At 57.7% G+C, this 18,753-nt stretch overlaps 4 protein-coding genes across 4 annotated transcripts; 1 reads left to right on the top strand and 3 right to left on the bottom strand.

Annotated features, from left to right (window-relative positions):
* Window positions 1-187: 187 nt before the first annotated feature.
* F5144DRAFT_523169 (uncharacterized protein) lies at window positions 188-8,131 on the bottom strand. Its single transcript, XM_066786762.1, has 8 exons — window positions 7,490-8,131; window positions 6,714-7,392; window positions 4,372-6,509; window positions 3,562-4,206; window positions 2,760-2,869; window positions 2,275-2,387; window positions 1,241-2,180; window positions 188-1,157 (listed from the first exon to the last, which is right to left on the bottom strand). The coding sequence occupies exons 1-8, from the start codon at window positions 7,648-7,650 to the stop codon at window positions 622-624; spliced, it is 5,322 nt and encodes a 1,773-aa protein (XP_066648461.1). The 5' UTR covers window positions 7,651-8,131; the 3' UTR covers window positions 188-621.
* A 1,619-nt stretch (window positions 8,132-9,750) lies between these two features.
* Window positions 9,751-11,702, top strand: F5144DRAFT_555421 (xylose isomerase-like protein). Its single transcript, XM_066787906.1, has one exon. The coding sequence runs from the start codon at window positions 9,876-9,878 to the stop codon at window positions 11,280-11,282; it is 1,407 nt and encodes a 468-aa protein (XP_066648460.1). The 5' UTR covers window positions 9,751-9,875; the 3' UTR covers window positions 11,283-11,702.
* F5144DRAFT_636637 (Mad3/BUB1 homology region 1-domain-containing protein) lies at window positions 11,385-15,364 on the bottom strand (the record flags this gene model as incomplete). The annotated part of the gene is made up of 3 exons (XM_066792636.1): window positions 11,385-13,845; window positions 13,894-14,287; window positions 14,375-15,364. 3 exons carry the CDS (start codon window positions 15,362-15,364, stop codon window positions 11,651-11,653), a joined length of 3,579 nt encoding a protein of 1,192 aa, XP_066648459.1. The 3' UTR covers window positions 11,385-11,650.
* Window positions 15,365-15,593: 229 nt separating this feature from the next.
* On the bottom strand, window positions 15,594-17,887 carry F5144DRAFT_555415 (Enolase, C-terminal TIM barrel domain-containing protein). The gene is made up of 4 exons (XM_066787905.1): window positions 17,713-17,887; window positions 17,266-17,400; window positions 16,859-17,204; window positions 15,594-16,799 (listed from the first exon to the last, which is right to left on the bottom strand). Exons 2-4 carry the CDS (start codon window positions 17,387-17,389, stop codon window positions 15,953-15,955), a joined length of 1,317 nt encoding a protein of 438 aa, XP_066648458.1. The 5' UTR covers window positions 17,390-17,400; window positions 17,713-17,887; the 3' UTR covers window positions 15,594-15,952.
* Window positions 17,888-18,753: the final 866 nt, after the last annotated feature.

Raw genomic sequence — 18,753 nt, 5'->3', positions numbered from 1 at the left:
TAGTTATCTCACCGTTCTTGTGCCACGTCTCCGCTGTGATGTTTGACACGCCGACTGGTGACCTTTCTTCCTCATCATCCGACATTCCAGTAAAGTCTTCGAGGCATAAACGTAGCAACGGCCGGCAAAGATAGACTATCTAATGCTGGGCAGTTGGCCGACCTCATGCTTATTATACATCCCAGAACCACACTCTGATCTTTCTGGTAGAAATTCCTCCATGGTTTCAGAATTCGTTCTCATCAGCCATATTGGCTCCAGCTGTTGTTCCGGCCGCCCGGCATCCTGAGTGTTTGTCCACTGGAATGTCTTTACACGTTTGGCAATGGGGTGGGAAAGGAACGGGTGATCTGTGAACGAGTGATCTGTCTTGAAAGGTTTGCCAAAGATGATTTTATCTATACTCGTACATACGATCGACGCTACATACACATGCCCCGGGCGTCCCTCCAAGCCAGCAGTGCATCCAGTATCTGCTTTGAACGGCTCGCCAGGCCCTCCGAGGCCTCGTTAAATAGATACATACAGCCACAAACAACCCTCATGGCTAGCTTGACCATCCACCTTCCAGAAAAAACCCTTACTGCTGGGCTCCTACACGGCCCCAGCCCCCTTCCCAACTCACACCCTTTGCACCCGCCCCGGATTCGCCCTCGCCACAAAATACGACCGTGGACTATCCAGCTTCGTCGCGATCTCCGGCAAGCCACGCATCGCGGCGCGGGAGAGAAACACGCCCGTCGCCGAGACGGCACCGAACAGGCTGGGGTGGTCGGTGACGGGGTTGACGGGGCAGGGATCAATGACCGCACCGGGCGTGCCGAACGCCCCCGTTATCGTCTGGGGTGACTCGGCTGGGTCCCAGTCGCGGGCCCAGTCGGCGAGCGCTTGGGAGGGGGTGGGGTACGCGGCTTCGACGAAGAATTGCACGAGGGAGCCTGGGGGGATGAGGCTGCTGGGTGGGCTGGGGTTGCCGAGACCGCTGCGGCGGCGGCTGACGAGGCGGTCGATGTTGAGGGGGGAGCCGTGGGAGTTGGGGGCTTGGAAGAAGGATTGCTTGAAGTTGTTGAGGGTGTGGTCCTCGTCGGTGGCGAGTTGGGTTTCGGGGTCGAGGGAGAGCAGGCCTTGCTTGGCGCCCCAGCCGCCGCCGCCGCTTACTGGAGTTTGTGGTTAGGTTGGGAGGGAGGGAGGGTAGACAGACCTAGCGGTCGTGGGGGGCTGGTGGTGTGGTGTTACTTACCGACTTTGTGGAGCCGGCAGCCGGAGATTAGGAACGGGTCTAGTTTTTTGGCCGTCTCCCGGACTAGTGCCCATTCTACGTCGGGGTCGTAGCGGTCGACTGGTAGTGGAGTTAACGGGTCGAGGTACCTCGTGGTGCGGCTCGGAGGCATGACCAGAGCCCAAACGGCGATATGGGCTTCGTCGTGGCTACTATCGTCCCGGAGCTGGCGGGGGGCTCGGAGGAGCTTGGGGATGATGTACTCTAGCTGCTGCGAAGGCGGACTCGGTCGTCCGTCGACTTCGATCTGTGAGAGGATGTTGCCCAGGCTGCGGAGGACTAGGGCAGGCGACGTCACGGGGACGAGATGGGGACGCACTGTGGTCAATGGGTTGGGGGCTTCGAATTGCAGGTCTTCTATTGGAAGGACGACGGTCTGGCTTGTCCGGTTGAGTTTTTGGGTCAGCCTCGGGGGCTGGCGTGCGTCGGCAAGCCACCGGCTCTCGACAAGCGTAGTCGGGCTGCCACTGGAGAAGAGGGTATTGGCGAGAGGAACATGGACGGCCAGTTCGCTCAAGTTGGCGGGTGACCGTCGGAACAAGAGCGAGGGCGGCGAATCGGCCTTGGTGGCGGACTCGGGCTCAAAGGAGGAGGGGAGCAGCTTGGAGCTTTCTCCGCGCAGGACCGAGATTCCTTCTGACGAGGAGAAGGTGTCGATGCGGCGATCGTAGGCGGGGACCTGGTCGACGGCGGCAGCCAGGACGGAAATCTCTTCTCCCTGGCCGTTGGTCATGCCCGAGGCAGTGAGCATGCGGGCGACAAAGGCATCATCATGTAGCCAGCCGGCCAGCGACTGCGACACCAGGATGACGGCGCCACTGTGGTATGTATCCCTCGGGGTCGGGTGCCCGTAGCGGTGCCCCAATGCCAGCCAGTTCTCAACACGGGAGATGGCAGCTCGCTATTTTCATCTCTCGGAAGGTGTTTAGCGTGGGCTCATTCATATTCATATCGCAGGGTTCTCAAGCTTCTCGAGCTTCTCTTTTCTTTCTCACCTTGAGCTCGGCTGCTGCGGCGCGTGACGGATCAAAGTTGACTGTTATGGCGGACAATGGCCACGGACCGGTTGGTCGGGGTTTGAATACCCGCAAAATGGTTTTCCCCATCACTATCACTACTTTGTGTAGCCGATGCACTGGTCTCCCGCCGAGGAACTTGAAAGTCGAGGTTCAAATCCGGCCAATCTGTGCTTGGTTTGTGACGTTTGCCAAGTCTGGTTCCTTGGCACAGTGATACTACATAATATTCTCGCTTACACCCAGCTGCACTCGCTCAACTACCAACTAGGTAGTATAAACTAAACCAACCATCGCCAACTATCAACTCCCCTCCTTCAAATACTCTTGACAACCTTACAACAACCATCTACATCCCCATAACAAACCCAAACTCAAACCCAACCCAACCTCAACCACATCACCACACACCACACACCAAACCACACTACACATCCCATCCCAAACAAACACAACCAACCCACAAACCCAACCACAAACCATGGCCACCAACTCCAGCCGCGGCAACCCCATCGCCACGACCGACGGCCCGTCCGCCCGGACCAGCTCGACGCCGCCCCACGTGCCCGAGTCGCTGAAGCGTGCGATCCGGAGTGATGCTTCAGCTGGGGCAGCAGCTGGGGCAGGGACAGGGACAGCAGCGGCGGGGGGGTCAACAGAGGCAGCGGGGGGGTCGGCGGGGTTGCACGCGTCTGGGGAGGATGCAGGGGGGAAGGCGGCGGGGGGGTATGTGGAGGGGGTGGGGGAGGTGGTTGGTGGGCAGGACGGGAAGGTGGTTGAGGGGAAGGGGGAGGAAAGGAGATGAGTTTGCTGCTGCTGCTGTTGTGTACTTTGTAGATTATTGGGTTAGGTGTTGTATGGATGGTTTGGGTGGGCATGGTATCACTACACGGCATGGGCTGTTTATGGAAGCGCTGAGGTTGAATCCTGCGCATGTTGGTATTGCGGGCGGTCCTCAAGACGTGTATTCAATGGTATCATGATGCTACGCATTTTTGTAACACAAAGAAGCCCAGTGACAAACCCGGAAAAATCCGACAACAACCTCCGTCACATACATATCATATACACGCTCTCTCTTTCGCTCGTCCCAAACGTCATCAGATAAACCGCCCATCCCAAGATCCCGCTGTATGTCCCGCATAACCAAGATAGGAAAATATCCAACGAGTGTTGTACTGTGTGACCAAACCATTACAACCCACCCCAACCTCAACCAACCAACCCCTTTAAACAAAAAGACTAGGTAGTTACATAACAACACACCTCCCCTTCTTATCCTTCCCCCCCGCCACATCCATCCCATCCACCACACCCCCACCACTCCCACCACCACCACCACCCCTCCGATTCCCCACCCCAAACGCAGACCGCACACTATACGCCGTAACCGTTACATCAGTCCACGCGGCGGTGCTCTGGACGTCAAAGTCTTGCTCGCCCTTCTTCTTGCGGCCCTTGCGGCTCTTGCCGCGCGTCGACCGCCCGCTCCACCCGCGCTTCTTGGCGTCCGCCACGTTCTTGGCCGCCGACCGCTCCGCTCGGCTCTGCTTCCGGCTCAGGCTCGGCACCCGCCGCGAGAAGCTCGTCGACGCTGACCCCGGCGGCGGCGGGACCGCGAGCAGAGCCCCTGGTGCGAGGTTGGGAGGACTGTTGTAGATGGGGGCGAGGCGGTGGTCGGGGGGTTGGAGTTGTTGGTGGTGTTGGTATGGATGTTGCTGCTGCGGTTGGAGGTGGTGGTGTTGCTGCTGCTGTGGGTGGAGGTGTTCCTGCGGTGGCGGGCGGAGGATGGAGGCCTGTGTTTGCGGCCGGGGGTGCCGCGGGATGGGGGAGAGGATGGGCGTCTCGGCGCGCCGGTCCGAGGGGTGCCGCTCGGGCGGATCAAAGGCGCCCGAGACGCCCTTAGGAGTGCTGATGATCAAGGGCATGTCCTCGACAGGTGTGTCCATTATGTCGTGAGGACGGCGTGGTTGGGGTTCGTGAATCGTAGCGCGCGTGTGAAATGGAGCCGCGGGAGATTGCCCCCGGGGGCGAGGGAACGAGTAATGCTGTTGTTGGGAGACGGGGCGTTGGTACGAGGTGCGCCGCCAGTTCTGCTCGCCACCTGCGTGACCATCAGTTGCTACCCCTGGGAGCGGGAAGCTGCCGGAAAGAGGCCGTGATGCGGGCGCGACGTTGTTGAAGGTGGGATTCTGCTCGTTTCCTGGGAGAGGGAAAGACTGGGAGAGCATGTCGTTGTTGTTGACGGGGGGCGCCGAGTATGGGTAACCAACCGTGGCATTGTTGGTATTAATTGGCACCGGCTGTATCGGCCACGTCCTTGAAACAGAAATGCGTCGTACTAAGGGGTCGCCGGCAGTTGGGGCATCGTTCATGGGCGGGATAGGATCGCTAGGGACCTGTATCGCGGGCTGCACAACAAGGGTCGCCGGGTCGCCACCCTCTGGCGATACAGAAGCGGTCTGGGTCCTCCCAGAGGTTACAGATTCCCCTCCAATCGTGGTCGGCGGCGAGGAAGGTGGCACCATGCTCGTTTGAGATGGTTGTTCAGGATTGCTCGCTGCCCTGGTGTCACTCGCTTCACGCGACACATGCCGTCCCACTGGCGCCAGAGCAGGCGAGTCGGGAGGTGAAACGTCGTAGATGTTCTCGCCCTCGAGATAACGCGAGGCCCTGGAGGCAGGACGCGCTGGATCCTCGTTGGAGGATGGGACTGCTAGGCCCCCGCCGCGTTCATGAGCGTGAGCTTGTGGCAAAGGGGGAACCGGGGCCAACGGGGACGCCGTCACCCCAGGCGGAAGAGCCGGTACGGGAGGAACAGGGGGCATATTCGAGAGGGAGGGAAGTGGTGGGACAGGCGGGACGGGGGACGAGAATCGATTTGCCGAGGCTACCGTCTGGGCACGACGATGCTGTTGGTGCATAGAGGCTGACGAGTTCCGCATAGCCTTCCGGTCCGCGCCTTGTTCGGCCCCTTCCCCGGCGGACGCCGTGCCCGAACCGGTAGGTGGCAGAATCGATGTGTGGCGGAGGAATGAAGGCAAATCACCTGGATCATCTTTTTGATATGGGGGTGGCGGTGGGACCCAGTTATCGGCGTCGCTCTCGTGAGGATGCTCGGCACGGCCGTCAGCCCTGCGATATACGATATGACCGCTGGTGGTTGCCGAGGGATGGAGCCGGCGATTGTTGGCCGCTGCGGTCGCTGCGCGGCGGAGTGTTGTCCCGGAGCGCGGGCTTGCATGTGCATATGGCGCATCTAAAGCCTCCTGCTCTTCGATCGTTTGTCCCTCCGTCTCCTCGCCCGCTGCGGTTGGCTCAACACTCTGATGAGGGCCGCTTCCAATCCGACGAGGTACAAGAGGATCTTCTTCGTCGCCGTCCGGCTGAGTGGGTGACTGGGTAGGTAAAGGCGGGGGACGAGCTGCAGTAGTCGCGCTGCGCATGGCGACGGCGTGCCGGCTTCCCCTATTCTGGGCAACCGTCCGTCGGCGAACGATGGCGACCTCGGTCGCCATATCGCGATGCTCTTCCTCAAGCACCTCCGGCCCCTCCTCAGTACCCACTTCGATGGTGCATTCCGTGGTGGTCCCGTTCGTGACGCTGTAGTCAAAGTCCATAATGGTGATGCGGCCACCGTCCACAAAGTCAATCCCCTCCTCATCGGTAACCGAGATATTCGGCGCAACGCCGCGAGCGGCCACCAGTAACCGTTCCTTCACGCTCGAGTCCGCAAAGTCGGCCACAAACTTGACCGTATTGATGCCCTCCAGCTCGCCGATTTTAGAGCCCGCAACAAAGGTGTTTCGTAGCTTGTCGCACAGGATCTGCCACTGTGGTACCCTCACGGAATCGCTGTTTTCTTGTATCCTGATGCTCGAGCGAACGGACGGGCCACTGCTATGGCGGGAGAGCCCGTTTGCGTTGGAACCATTTTCCACACTAACGTTTGGGGGTTCGGGCACAGCATCGAGGTCCTCAGGTACGCCGTAGAGCCAGATTTCTTTGCCCTGAAAACCGGCCGAGACGAGATCACCAGAGTAGGATGCGGCGGGCAGCGTGCAGGGGATCAGCCGAGCCTGCGAGTTCGGGCTGGGCACCGGTCCCGTGAAGTAGGTTGTCCCGTTTCGCAAGTCGTCGATGCGCACCGCTCGGAAAGTCTCGAAACTCCTGTCGTAGGTGAAGGTCCAGGCAGCTTCCTCGTACTTGCCATTCTGTATCAGAACCGCATGGCTGCAATCACGGCTCGTATTCGGGAACAGAATCGACGTGGTCCAAAGCGCACTGATATTGTCGTCGGCCATGTGGCTGCCGGGGTCGTAGTAGGGGGCAGTGAGGATCACCGTGTTGGGTTGGGATGCTTGCACTGTCGTCCCGAGGATTTGTGTCCCGTCAAAGGAGAACGTCAGAGCATCCACACCGTCGCACTTGACAGCGCGTCTGTCGGTGGCCAGTGCCCCGGGATTTATGGAGGAGACCTCGATGCCGCCTTCGTAGGCCGCGGCCAGAACGGAGCCGCAGGGGGAGAGGGCGATGGCGCGGGGGCTGTGGTCTAGGATCATCGAGTGTGTCCGTTTCGGCGGCGTCTGGTTGAGGTCATAGATATCCACCTCCATCTCAGTCAGCAAGACGGCAAGCGTGGTGCCTTCGTCGTTGATGCACGTCGCAGCAGGGCGTCGTAGTATCTTGAACTCTCTCTTAACGGCAATCTCAGGGGCGCGGAGGTCGATGACATGTATCCTTGACGAGTTGTAGGCGAGGAGGTGGTGGCCCTTTGGCGAGGGGCTGAACTGGATGCCTTCGCCGCCCGGACAAGACGAGGAGCTGATCGAATTCGATATAACTTTGATCACGGTCTGGCTGGGACGGAGGTACGCCTCGAACAAGTTGCGTTTGACTTCCCGAGCAAACAGGCGGCGGAGCCTGGGTAAATCATCGTCGCCGGTGACTTGCGGGGGCGCGCCATGGCTCATGGCATACGAGGGGCAGCTCGCAAGGTGATGCGCGTAAAGGTGGGCTTGCTGCGCGACGCTTCTCCATTTCGAGTTGAGCAGGGCCAGCGACGCAAAGCCATTGGCATCCGTGGCCTGGAGTATTCTGTCATATTGGGTGAGTATGCGAGTTAGGGGGGGAGGACATCAACTCTGGAGGAGGAGGAGGGACAACGATGAGAGATATGGAGATTGGCGCATACTGTTGAATGATTTCGTCGGGGAGGCGCTCGAAGGCTGGCGGCTCGCTGTCGTCAAGACCATCGTCGACGTCGGGTATGATGATGGGCGCTTTCTCGATTGACGGCCGCCTGCCCTCGCTGGCGTCGGCAACAACGCCGGTAACGACGTCGTGGTCCGTCATTCTGGACGACAAGCCCGGGGCTGAATGCGATCAAGGCAGCCGGTTGTCGAGCCAGAGAAAGTATCATGGGCTAGCGACGTGGCTCGCCATCGGATAAATTTTGGTATTGCGGGATAGGTGGGCGCAGGCGGGAACACAAGGGATGGATAGGATGGATGGGATGGAATAAGAGTTCGGCCCCCTCGAAGGATGGCGTTTTGGCGCTGGTTCTGGTGTTGGCGCTGCAGTTGGCGCTGATGAAGGGTTGAATGCTACTGTAGCGCGGCACGACGGCAGGACGGCAACGCAGCTGGCACGCAACGCCACAATGATTGGATGGTCAGGTTCGGATGGCCAGGCACAACCGTATGGAGGTTAGGTACTTCGTTAGTGAGGTAGTGGGCAATCTGGTCTGATCTTAGGTGAATCTGGAATGCCTCCTGAAAGTGCGTATAGGTAACTTTTAGGGCCTCAGGGGCGCAGGCCGTTGGTAGCAGCGGGTAGGCTGCAATGCTTGGGACTTGGTGCTTCACTGGGCTGCATGAGGTGCGCCAAGTCTTTGTAAGCCACCACCTAAAGCGCTAGCCCACGGGTTCCCTCTCGCTCCCCTCGCTCCCGCTGAGATGGAACTCCAAACAACAACCTGGCCTGCCTGGGAAGCTTGCTGCGGCGACGAACTGTCGCAAATGCACGGTGCAGTTCGCAAGGATCGGGCAAGTGATCGCCCTGCATGCGCGGCAAAATCAGAAGTCGATCTGAACAGGGCATGTTCTCCGCCCTTAATACGGGTATATAGCTGGCTGATGATCCCCGTCTGGACCCTCCCGGCGGGAATGACTTCTGGAATGCACACCGATCGGCCGAGGTTCGCTCACTCCGAAGCTGGAAATTCCAGTTTCTCAAGGAACTGACTGACCTCCTAGCCGAGCCTCAGCCACCATCATCGAAAGGGCGAAGGCGAACCCGAACTCCCTGCAAGAGCAACCCCCTTTGTTTCTTCACCTGGCTGCCGCTGTGGCCCCCAACTTGATGGTGCCCAGATTGGCGCTTCGTTGATGATTGAGCCCCCGGGAACAAAAATAGCAGCAGTGCCCACCGGGGTTGTGGCCAACCTATCTCATTGGGCAGAATACTTGTGAGAGCAGGGATTAACAAAAACACACAATCGATTCCAAGCCGCAAGCACGGCATCTGGGCAACACGGACTCGGCGGTGTCAGGTCTGGATCCACAATCTGGGCGCTTTTTTGTTGCGCTTTCTGGTGCATGTTCTCCGTGGACAAGAAATGGAGATCCTGTTGTTCCAAGCGGGCCGTTGCGCGGGGCATTCAATAGCATTCTAACCCTAGTCCGAGAAATGGAGCCGAGTGCAACGTGATAAAACAAAAAGTTGCGAATTGCGGAGTTGTTCCGCTCCCAGCTCTCGGAAAGGCAACCCGACCGTTCAGCTCGCAGGGTGGCAATGGACTTTCGATCTTATGTAAATTCGGCTGCCTACGGAGTTTCATCAACTTTCAAACAATGCGTCAGCGCGAGCCGGACCGATATTGACCCCAACCAAATTATCGAGAGAAATGTATCCCGTCGGAGGTTGTGTTGATTGCCAGGATGACGGATGAGGAAGGTCCTGAATGTCGAGGTTACTAACAACATGTGTGTTGCCGTATGTCGTCAATGCAGACGTCATACACCACACCCAACGTCGGCCGTTTGCCAAATGCTTGACGACCTTGTTGCTTGTATTCAAATCCGTCAAAATATCAAGACGAAAATAGCCAATGAAGGTGCTTGATTAACTACATAGGTAGCGAGGAAAGAGTGAAACAGCTAGTTATACTTATTGCGAGGGGACCTTCGTTGGCAAGGACCCCTCTTCCGGAACTTTTCCCTGACCAGGGAAATCGAGCGTTGAACTTCGAGATGAACCATACCGTCCGTGCCCGATTTTCAGGTCAGCACTAGCAGAGAGAGGGGCTGTCAGATCGTCTCAAGATTTCCATTGTGCTGTGCCGCTACGGGTTTCCAGTCTTCGGATGGGGCGGGGGAAAATGATACTTGTAGCTTCCAAATATTAAATGTGGGCCCACTTACACGTGACTTCGTGGCGCGTCTTGCCGCGCCTCGACTTTCGAGCTATGGACGATAAGGAATTAGTCGACAGTCACCGACATCTCACGAGTCAACCCAGATTGACAGAACCGCCATCTTCATATCCACAACAACCACGATAAATCGTGGGTACTTTCAATGGCTCGACAGTCGGCTCGGAAGGTTTCCCAGGCAAAAACCACAACAATTGAGTCAGAAACTCGCATCGAGAAAGCAGCGGGTGTGTCGGGGGCTTCGGTAAAGACGAAGACCACAGAAGTGACAACTGTGGCCGAGACCAAAGTTGAGGTGACCAAAACGAGGGCTCCCAAGCGTAAAACAACTCCCACTGAACCGGAATTCGATGGCGAGGACCTCGAAAACGCCAGTCCTATCGAAGACAAGAAACCTGCCCCCAAGAAACGCAAAACTACCAAGAAGGACGCCGAAGACACCATGGCCCTAGCAGCCCGGACAGCGGTCACCTCGCTCAAGCGAGCCATGTACATCGGTGCCCATGTCTCCGCCGCTGGGGGCGTCCAAAACTCTATCCAAAACGCCAACCATATCGGCGCCAACGCCTTCGCCCTCTTCCTCAAATCCCAGCGGAAATGGGTCAGCCCGGCCCTCGCCGACGAAGCCAAAACCCAATTCCGCGACCTACTCAAGCAACACAGCTACGACGCCGGCAAACACATCGTCCCGCACGGCTCGTACCTCGTCAATCTCGCACAAGCCGACAAAACAAAAGCCACCCAAGCCTACGACGGCTTCCTGGACGACCTGCAGCGGTGCGAGGCTCTGGGCATCACCCTGTACAACTTCCACCCGGGGTCGACGGGCGGCGCGGCCATGGGCGAGGCGTGCGCGCGCATCGCGGGGCAGCTGAACCGGGCGCACAAGTCGACCAAGACGGTGGTGACGCTGCTCGAGAACATGTGCGGCAGCGGCAACGTGGTGGGGTCGCGGTTCGAGGAGCTGCGCGACATCATCGCGCTGGTCGACGACAAGGCGCGCGTCGGCGTCTGCATCGACACCTGCCACGCCTTCGCCGCCGGCTACGACCTGCGCACGCCCGCCGCCTTCGCCAAGACCATGGCCGAGTTCGACGCCGTCGTCGGCCTCAAGTACCTGCGCGCGCTCCACATCAACGACAGCAAGGCGCCGTTCGGCTCGCACCGCGATCTGCATGCCAACATCGGCACCGGCTGTCTGGGGTTGCAGGCGTTCCACAACGTCATGAACCACGAGAAGCTGCAGGGGCTGCCGATGGTTCTCGAGACGCCCATCGATGAGAAGGGGCCGGATGGCAAGACGGTGGAGAACAAGCAGATCTGGGCGGACGAGATCAAGCTGCTTGAGAGTTTGATCGGAATGGATGTGGACAGCGCTGAGTTCAAGGAGAAGGAGAAGGAATTGAATGCGCAGGGCGCATCGGAGAGGCAGAAGATCCAGGAGCAGGTCGATAAGAAGGCTGAGAAAGACAAGAAAGGAACGAAGGGGAAGGCGAGGGGAAAGAAGAGCAAGAAGGAGGAGTCGTGCGACTCGTGCGGCGAGAGCGACTGATTAGGCTGGCTGAGATTCCATCATCACCATCTGTATGTTGGGCTTGTGTAAAGTCGAGTTACGTGTATATTTGTACAACAAAATGCTATAACAGAGGGGGCGGGAGCTTGGATAACAAAGACTGGTATCCGACGGATGTCAAAAATAAATAATAATGATACCCAACAGAAATCCAACTCTAGCATCTCATGTTCATAACTGTCTTTACCAAAGGATATCATCAACCTCGAACCACAGCAAAAAAAAGGGAGAGAACAATACAAAAGAAAGAAAAAAACCAGCAACAAAAATCCACCCACGCAACCCAGTTACGGATACTACCCGTCCTCCTCTAATCCACCCACGCAACCCAACAACACTAGACCCCCCTATCTCCTCCCTCTCGCCCAAGCCTCCACCTTCCCCATCAACCCCCTCAACCCCACCCCCCTCTCACAATTCCCCTCCAACCACCCCTCCATCTTCTCCCTGACCGCCCTCATCCCCTTCAGCACCGGCATCGCCCCCCCCTCCTCCCCCTCCACAAACGCCCCCGGATTCAGCAACAAATCAAAACACTCCGCCCAAATCTCCGTCTGCCAATACCGCTTCAAACTCTCCCTCGTCCGGTACCGCCGCCCGCCCACCCCCGACGTCGCCAGGCCCAGCCCGCCCGCGTCGCAGCGCACCGTCTCGATGTACTTGCCGAACAGCAGCACGTGCAGGGTGCCGGCGAGGCCGTGGTAGTCGATCTGCCAGGTCCAGGGCCGGCCCTCGCGCATCTCGGCGCAGTCCTGCGCCGTCGTCTTCCAGTCGGCCACGAAGCGCACGTCGGGTGTGAAGGCGCGCGCGTCGATCGCCCGCCCGAAGTCGATTAGGGTTACGCCGCGCCCGGCCCAGCCGCCCGCGCCGGAGGCGTGGTATTGGGAGGAGAGTTCGGGGTGGTTGTTGTCGAGGTTGAGCCGGAGGAGGCAGTTGTCGGCCTTGAGGTCGCCGTGCATGATCTGTTTGGCGTGGAGAGCCTCGACGGTGCGGAGGAGCTCGATCGAGAAGAACATGGCTAGCTGCTCGTCCATGACGCCCGAGGCTTCGCTGCGGAAGAGGTTGACTACGTCGAGTAGGGTGCCGTGCGGATGGAAGGGGAGAAAGAGGAAGCCCTCGTCTTGGTAGAGGTGCATTTCGAGGGCGGGCGAGAGGGAGGCAGTTGCGCGGTGCTGCGGGCCGAGACGCGAGTGTGCGAGGCGCATCATGTAGAATTCCCAGGGTGTCGGCGGGTCCTCCATCTTGAGCGCCTCACGTTCGTAGCGCCTGTTGTGTGTGCTGGCGAATGTACCGCGGCCCATTACGGCGACCGGACCGTTCTCGTCATGTTGGTTTTCGTCACTTGGTGAGTCGCCATCTGGACACGAGTTCTCGACGAGGTATACTGGAGCGAAGGCACCGGCCCCAAGCTCCTTCCGGATGGTGTACTGTGATTTTGTCCCGGGAAATTCAAGAACCACGGCGGTGCCCAGGTTGCCCGTCTTGTCTGTGCTGTTCCTGTTTCCTTTACCGGCTGCCTTAGCGAACTTCCGAATCTCAGCCCCTCTCTCATACTTCTCATCTCTGTGGTCGTAAAACCCATCATATGAGTTGAGCGGGGGGTGGATGTTCTCCAGGATTTCTGTCCGTACGCTCTCATCGACGGGATTGCATTGCGTCTCCTTGATGATGGGTCCCTTTGGGATAAGCGCTTTCGGGGCAAATGGCACGCCGGCCGAGGTTGGCTTCACTTTAGGGAGGAGGGGTTGAGCGACTTTTCCCTTTGGTCTGTCCTCCTCGATCACCTCCCGCAGCGGACTGCTGAGCGGTTCCAGATCAAGGTTCTCTTCCTCGTCCTCAAGCTCGTCTTCTTCCAATAGCTGCTCGACACGCCTCCTGGACGGCGTTTTGCCATACCTGCTGTGATCGCTTGTCATATCCAGTGAAGTCTCAGTCCTCTCCGTGATCGGTGTCATAAAGGGAAGGCGGTTGTTAGCTGCCTCGACGGGGTCCCTATACGGCCGCCGAGAGGGGACGTAGTCTTCCGGAGGTATCGGCACAAACATGGTCCTCGTCCTAGGGGGTTCCAAGTCATCGTCATCCTCGTCATATTCCCGGTCACTTTTTGCTGACGCCACAGTCTCCTGCCCCATGTCGATTAAATCAGAAACCTGGGTCTCGTCCCGTTCCTCGGCGTCTCGTTCGAGGTCAGGGATGTGCTTGTGCATTGAGAACTCTGACCATTCGCTGGCCACGCTCTTCGCATCCGAAGCTTCGTCATCATCCTCCCCCCCAGCATCTTCGTCCTCGTCGCCTGCTTCACTCGGCGGGATGTTGGTCGTGTTCACAGTGCTCTCTGCATCACTTGTGTAGTCATCAGATTCATAACCGCCCTCATCATCGCTGGCGCCCAATTCATGGCCAACTGGTTTGAGGGGTGCGTTAAAGATATCGTAAATGTCGTCAGTGGCTGCTTTGGTGTGTAGTGTCATGGTTGGTTCAGCAGTGGACCGCCTCTTCTTTTTAATCTTGGGCCCAGAAGGCGAGTCCAACTTTGCTTTGACTACAACAGTGTTAGAAATGAAGATGGCAGGAACGAAGACAGGCATACTGATTTGTGTTTCATTAACCTCGACCACCTTCTTCCTCCGCGGCTTCGCCTCCTTGGGATAAATAGGAGCACCGTTCTCGTCGAGCCGTAAAACGTCACGGTGGATTGTCAGTTTCTGTGAAACTCTATCCGCCAGAGAATTCACCTCTCCCATGGAGTTCTCGTCCGCAAACGAAGACGGCTCTTCGTCTTCCCATTCATGGCCGAGCCACCCTTTATTAGCAGCCCAAACCTCCTCGAAGCTGAGTTCAGTGCCAGGTTCATCAGGGGTCGGATAAATCATCCGCAAATCGACAAACACGCGTTCCCTCTTTCCGTTGGCAGGGTTCACCGTGACTTGGACCTTGTTGTGATGAATTGGGATGTGTGATTGCGAAAGCTGTTTAGAGAGAGACTGGATACATGATACGCCAGACCGCCATACATTAGTCCTATATTGATCAACATCTGGTTGTGGCGGGCAGACGGGACTTTGGCTTACCGCATCCCTGAACACGGCCATCTTTGTGCCGCTCTTCTTTCCTCCGGCCTTCAATGTCTCCCCGGCCCACGGTTTAGGCTCCACCACGTTCTCCTTCTTGCGGTCAGACAGAGACCCAATGCTATCCCATCCCTTGGATCCTGCGCCGCGTGATGACATAGCTGGCGCCGCAGGCTCGGCATCCGCGTCAGAGAAAATAGCCAGCTTCGAGCGCGCCGGCTTTGACGAGGAACCTCCAAGTCCCGCCGGCTGCCTTGGCGCTTGCGGATCATGAGCGGCAGCGGCAGCAGCGGCGAAGGGGTCAACCTTGGAGGCGAGTGCTGGCCGGGCCGCTGGAAGGGCCGGGGATGATGGGCCATCATCTACCTCCTGTTGTTCCCGTCGTTGCTCAAACTCGCCAAACTTGCGCAACAACCGCGCTGCGGGCCGGGCTTCCCGCTCAATTCCCAGCTTGTAGACTTCTTCTGCTTGAGCCCACCTGCCCGCGCCCTCAAGCCACGCGGCATACTCCTCGTAGAATAGCGCAAGTGTTTCACCGATCGAGTGCCGGGAAAGGAAGACGAACGCCTCGCGCGGCGCATCCGAGAAGAAGGTGATGTAGTGTAGCCACATTTTGACATACCGCGGGTCGTTTTTGTATTGGGCCGAGCTCACAAATGTTTTGGTTGCGCGCTCGAGAAGCGTGTGCAGTTGAGACTGGGGGGTGGCTTGGGCCGTGGGGTACGCGTCGAATGTCCAGCGAACATAGCGATCGTAGATGTCGAGAGGGTCGTCTGATTCGGAAATTTGTGCCAGCTCTTCCTCAAACTCGGCACGGATGCTGTCATTTACATCCTTGGTGTCCAAAGGTGACGGTGTCAACTGGGGTTGAAGCGGCGACTGGGAGAATAATTCGGCAAGCTTCTTGGCTGATCGGCCGCTCGGGAGGGCTTGGATATTTTCCTTGTGGTCCTCGATAATATCGAAGTTGACGGCGTCTTTGGGGGCCATCTTTGCTTGAATGAGGGGCCGTCCTCTGGGACGGCTTGGTGAGCGGTCGTGCGGTTTGGGCGAAGGAACAAATGTTGGAAATCAGGCTGCGTTCGGAAAGAAAGCGAACAGTGTAGCCGTTTTGGCGATATCAGCTCGTCGACCTACCTGGTCTGTCGCATTCTAGGAAGTTGAATTGTCGGAGGAGGGGAACGCGCTTCAGTTTCGGGTAATTTGAGGGGTTGCAGGTCGCGACGAATCAAACCCGCTTTCTTGTTTCTGCACCAAATAATTATTTGTCGTCGCTGGAGCAACCATTGACAGCTGTTGCCATCTGAAATAGCGGGATCCTACAGCTGACACACCCTGCTCTGGCGCTTTCAACTGCCTCCAGACAGACATCAGTGTAGTAGTTGGACACAGCATATCGAACAGCCAAGTCATCAATCATAATGGCAGCATTGGCCTGGTATTCTTTGTTTCTAAAGCCACATTACCTCCATTTTCATGAGCCATTCCGAAATCATTTTTGCCCGAGGTAAATACCCTCCCAAGCGAACCTACTTCCGGTGCAAATTTCCTCCCGAGCGAGCCTTACGTTGGGCTCCCTTACAGCTGAACCGCCTTGCGGAAGTTCTCGCCGGCATAGACGGCATTGTCGCCAAGCTCCTCCTCGATGCGGAGGATCTGGTTGAGCTTGGCAAGACGCTCAGACCGGCACGGGGCACCGGTCTTGATCTGGCCAGAGCGGATACCGACGACAACATCCGAGATGGTGACATCCTCGGTCTCGCCGGAGCGGTGGGACACCATGACGCCCCAGCCGTCGGCATACGAGTCCTTGGCGGCCTGGATCGACTCAGTGAGAGTGCCGATCTGGTTGACCTTGAGCAGCAGAGCGTTGGCCGCCTTGAGCTCGATGGCCTGCTTGATGCGGAGGGGGTTGGTAACCGTCAGGTCATCAGCAACGATCTGGATGTCCTGAGACTTGTAGAAGTAGCTCCAGGCCTCCCAGTCATCCTCGGCGAAGGGGTCCTCGATGCTGACAATCGGGTAGGTCTTGGAGAGCTCGCTGTACAGGTTGGCAAGCTCCTCGTACGTGAGCCACTTGCTCGGGTCGCTCTCGGGGTTCTTGAAGTCGAGGTCGTACTTCTTGGCGTCCGTCTTGTAGAACTCGCTCGAGGCCACATCCATGGCGATCTTCATCTGGTCCTTGTAGCCAGCCGCCTCGATGGCCTCCATGATCAGGTCGAGGGCCTCCTTGGGGGTCTGAATATCGGGGGCAACACCACCCTCATCACCAACGTTGCCGGCGGACTGGCCGTACTTCTTCTTGGCCAGGCCCTTCAGCTTCTGATAGACCTCAGCGCCCTGGCGCATGGCCTCGGAGAACGAAGGCGCAGCAGAGGGGACGATCATGAACTCCTGGAAGGCCAGGCGACCACCAGCGTGGGAACTATCGAGAATAGTCAGCGGAGCGCTTCACAAGTCTACTAAGCGAATATCCCGACTCACCCGCCGTTGAGGACGTTCATGAAGGGAACGGGGAGGACGTAGGGCTTCTTGGTGCCAGCAAGGTCCGAAATGTGAGCATAGAGAGGCACGCTCTTCTCGGCAGCGCCGGCCTTGGCAATAGCCAAGCTCACACCAAGGATGGCGTTGGCACCAAGCTTGGTCTTGTTGGCGGTGCCATCGAGGTCAATCAAGAACTTGTCAACCTTGGACTGGTCCTTGACGTCGATGTTCTCCTTGATGATGGCGGGACCAATGACCTCGTTGACATTCTTGACGGCCTGGAGGACGCCCTTGCCACCCCACTTGGTCTTGTCGCCGTCGCGGAGCTCGCAAGCCTCGTGCTGCCCTGTGTCACCACAGCCGTCAGTAAAGCCCTTGCCGACGGAATGGAGATCGGTGCGACGCACCAGTAGAAGCGCCCGAGGGGACAATGGCGCGGTGGAGGCCAAGCTCGGTCACAACGTCGACCTCGACGGTAGGGTTACCGCGAGAGTCGTACACGTAACGAGCGTGGATCTTGGAGATGGTCATTGTGAATGATTCTGGCAATCGGGTGTCAGTGAGTCACTTGGCAGGCGGGCAACCAAGGGCTGTTCAACGATGGAAGGGTAAGAAGAGGGTGTGGTATGGGTACGATGACAACTTGAGCTGGGAGAGGCCAGCTGTGAGCCGCGGAGGAGGATCTGCCCATCTTTATGGGGCAAAATTCGCTCAATTGCAAGCTAGAGGGGATTTGCCGCAAGCCTCATCGACGCCCAAAACTGCTAGAAGAGGACTCGCGTTGTTTTGGAGGGCAAGAGGTCATGGAGGCGAGAAAGGGAAGGTAAAACGAAGCTAAATGTTGAGATACGTACCTTGAGTTGAGCTTGGTTGGCAGTTCTCTTACTGTTGTGGGGAGACAGATTGCTGAGAAAAAGAGGAAAGGAAGAGATCAAGAACTCGATCGGAGCAGAGAGAAGCTTCTGATCAAGGCGTGGTTGAGGAGGGGCAGGATCTGTTTTGGTGGGGTGATAAGGCGCTGCAGGGGACCTTGATGGGGATTGTTAGTGGCTGTTAAAATGCGCCTGTCATACAAGATGAATCACTCAACAAATCGGAGGGAAGGAGCGCTCGATTGCTCCCGTTTCCACCCCTGCTCTAACACTTCACTCTAACGATGGCGTGCAGCCCAAACAAACGGCGGGCTCTTGCATTGGGGGAACGCGGGCATGACGGGGCGAATACAGTCCGTTTTGCCCAGCGAATTCTGGTGAGCGCGGGGGTCAGGGACTTGGGCTGCTTGGAAATTCCCGCCGTTGTCGGAGCCACCCCTGTGCAACAACGGCGGGAAGCAGAAACGCGAGATGGAAGTGAGTCCCGATTTGTTCAGGAAGCCTTTCACAACAACGTGCTATGTTAAGTTTCAAACATTGGCCGCCCCCGCAGTGGTATCGGGTCGAGGTCAAAAGTAATCCTATGCTCCTCACCGAGCTACCTAACCTGCCATATTAACCCAACTGCTTGGTGCCCCTCCTCAACCCCTCCATCACCAAGCTGTCAGTTACCCCGCTGCGGGCGCTGCAGAGTGGGTCTGAAGCTGGCAGGTCTCCACCAGAAGAACCAGATCGCTCTCCGATGGAATGTGGGACAGAGATGGGAAGCAAGAAACTGTGGGCTGAAAAGCTGCGGCTTCTGACGCGCAGACAGGTTTATATGTTCTCGATCGATGAATATTCTAGGACGGCCGGCGCCACACGCTTGCCTAGATGATGTCTGCGTTTGAGTTCTACTTTCTTTGACTAAGCTGACCTGACGAAGGAATGTTGCTGTCCAATGCCTCTTATACGGATTCCCCTAGAGTACCTACCTATATACCACCTAGCAGGCATGATTCTCGTGACGGATGCGCTTCAAAG

Source organism: Chaetomium tenue, assembly GCF_020726465.1.
Source record: "Chaetomium tenue strain MPI-SDFR-AT-0079 chromosome Unknown F5144scaffold_1, whole genome shotgun sequence".
In the NCBI taxonomy this organism is placed as follows: Eukaryota; Fungi; Ascomycota; class Sordariomycetes; order Sordariales; family Chaetomiaceae; genus Chaetomium; species Chaetomium tenue.
Note: the sequence above shows the minus strand (reverse complement) of the source record. Positions and strands in the feature narration are given on the sequence as shown.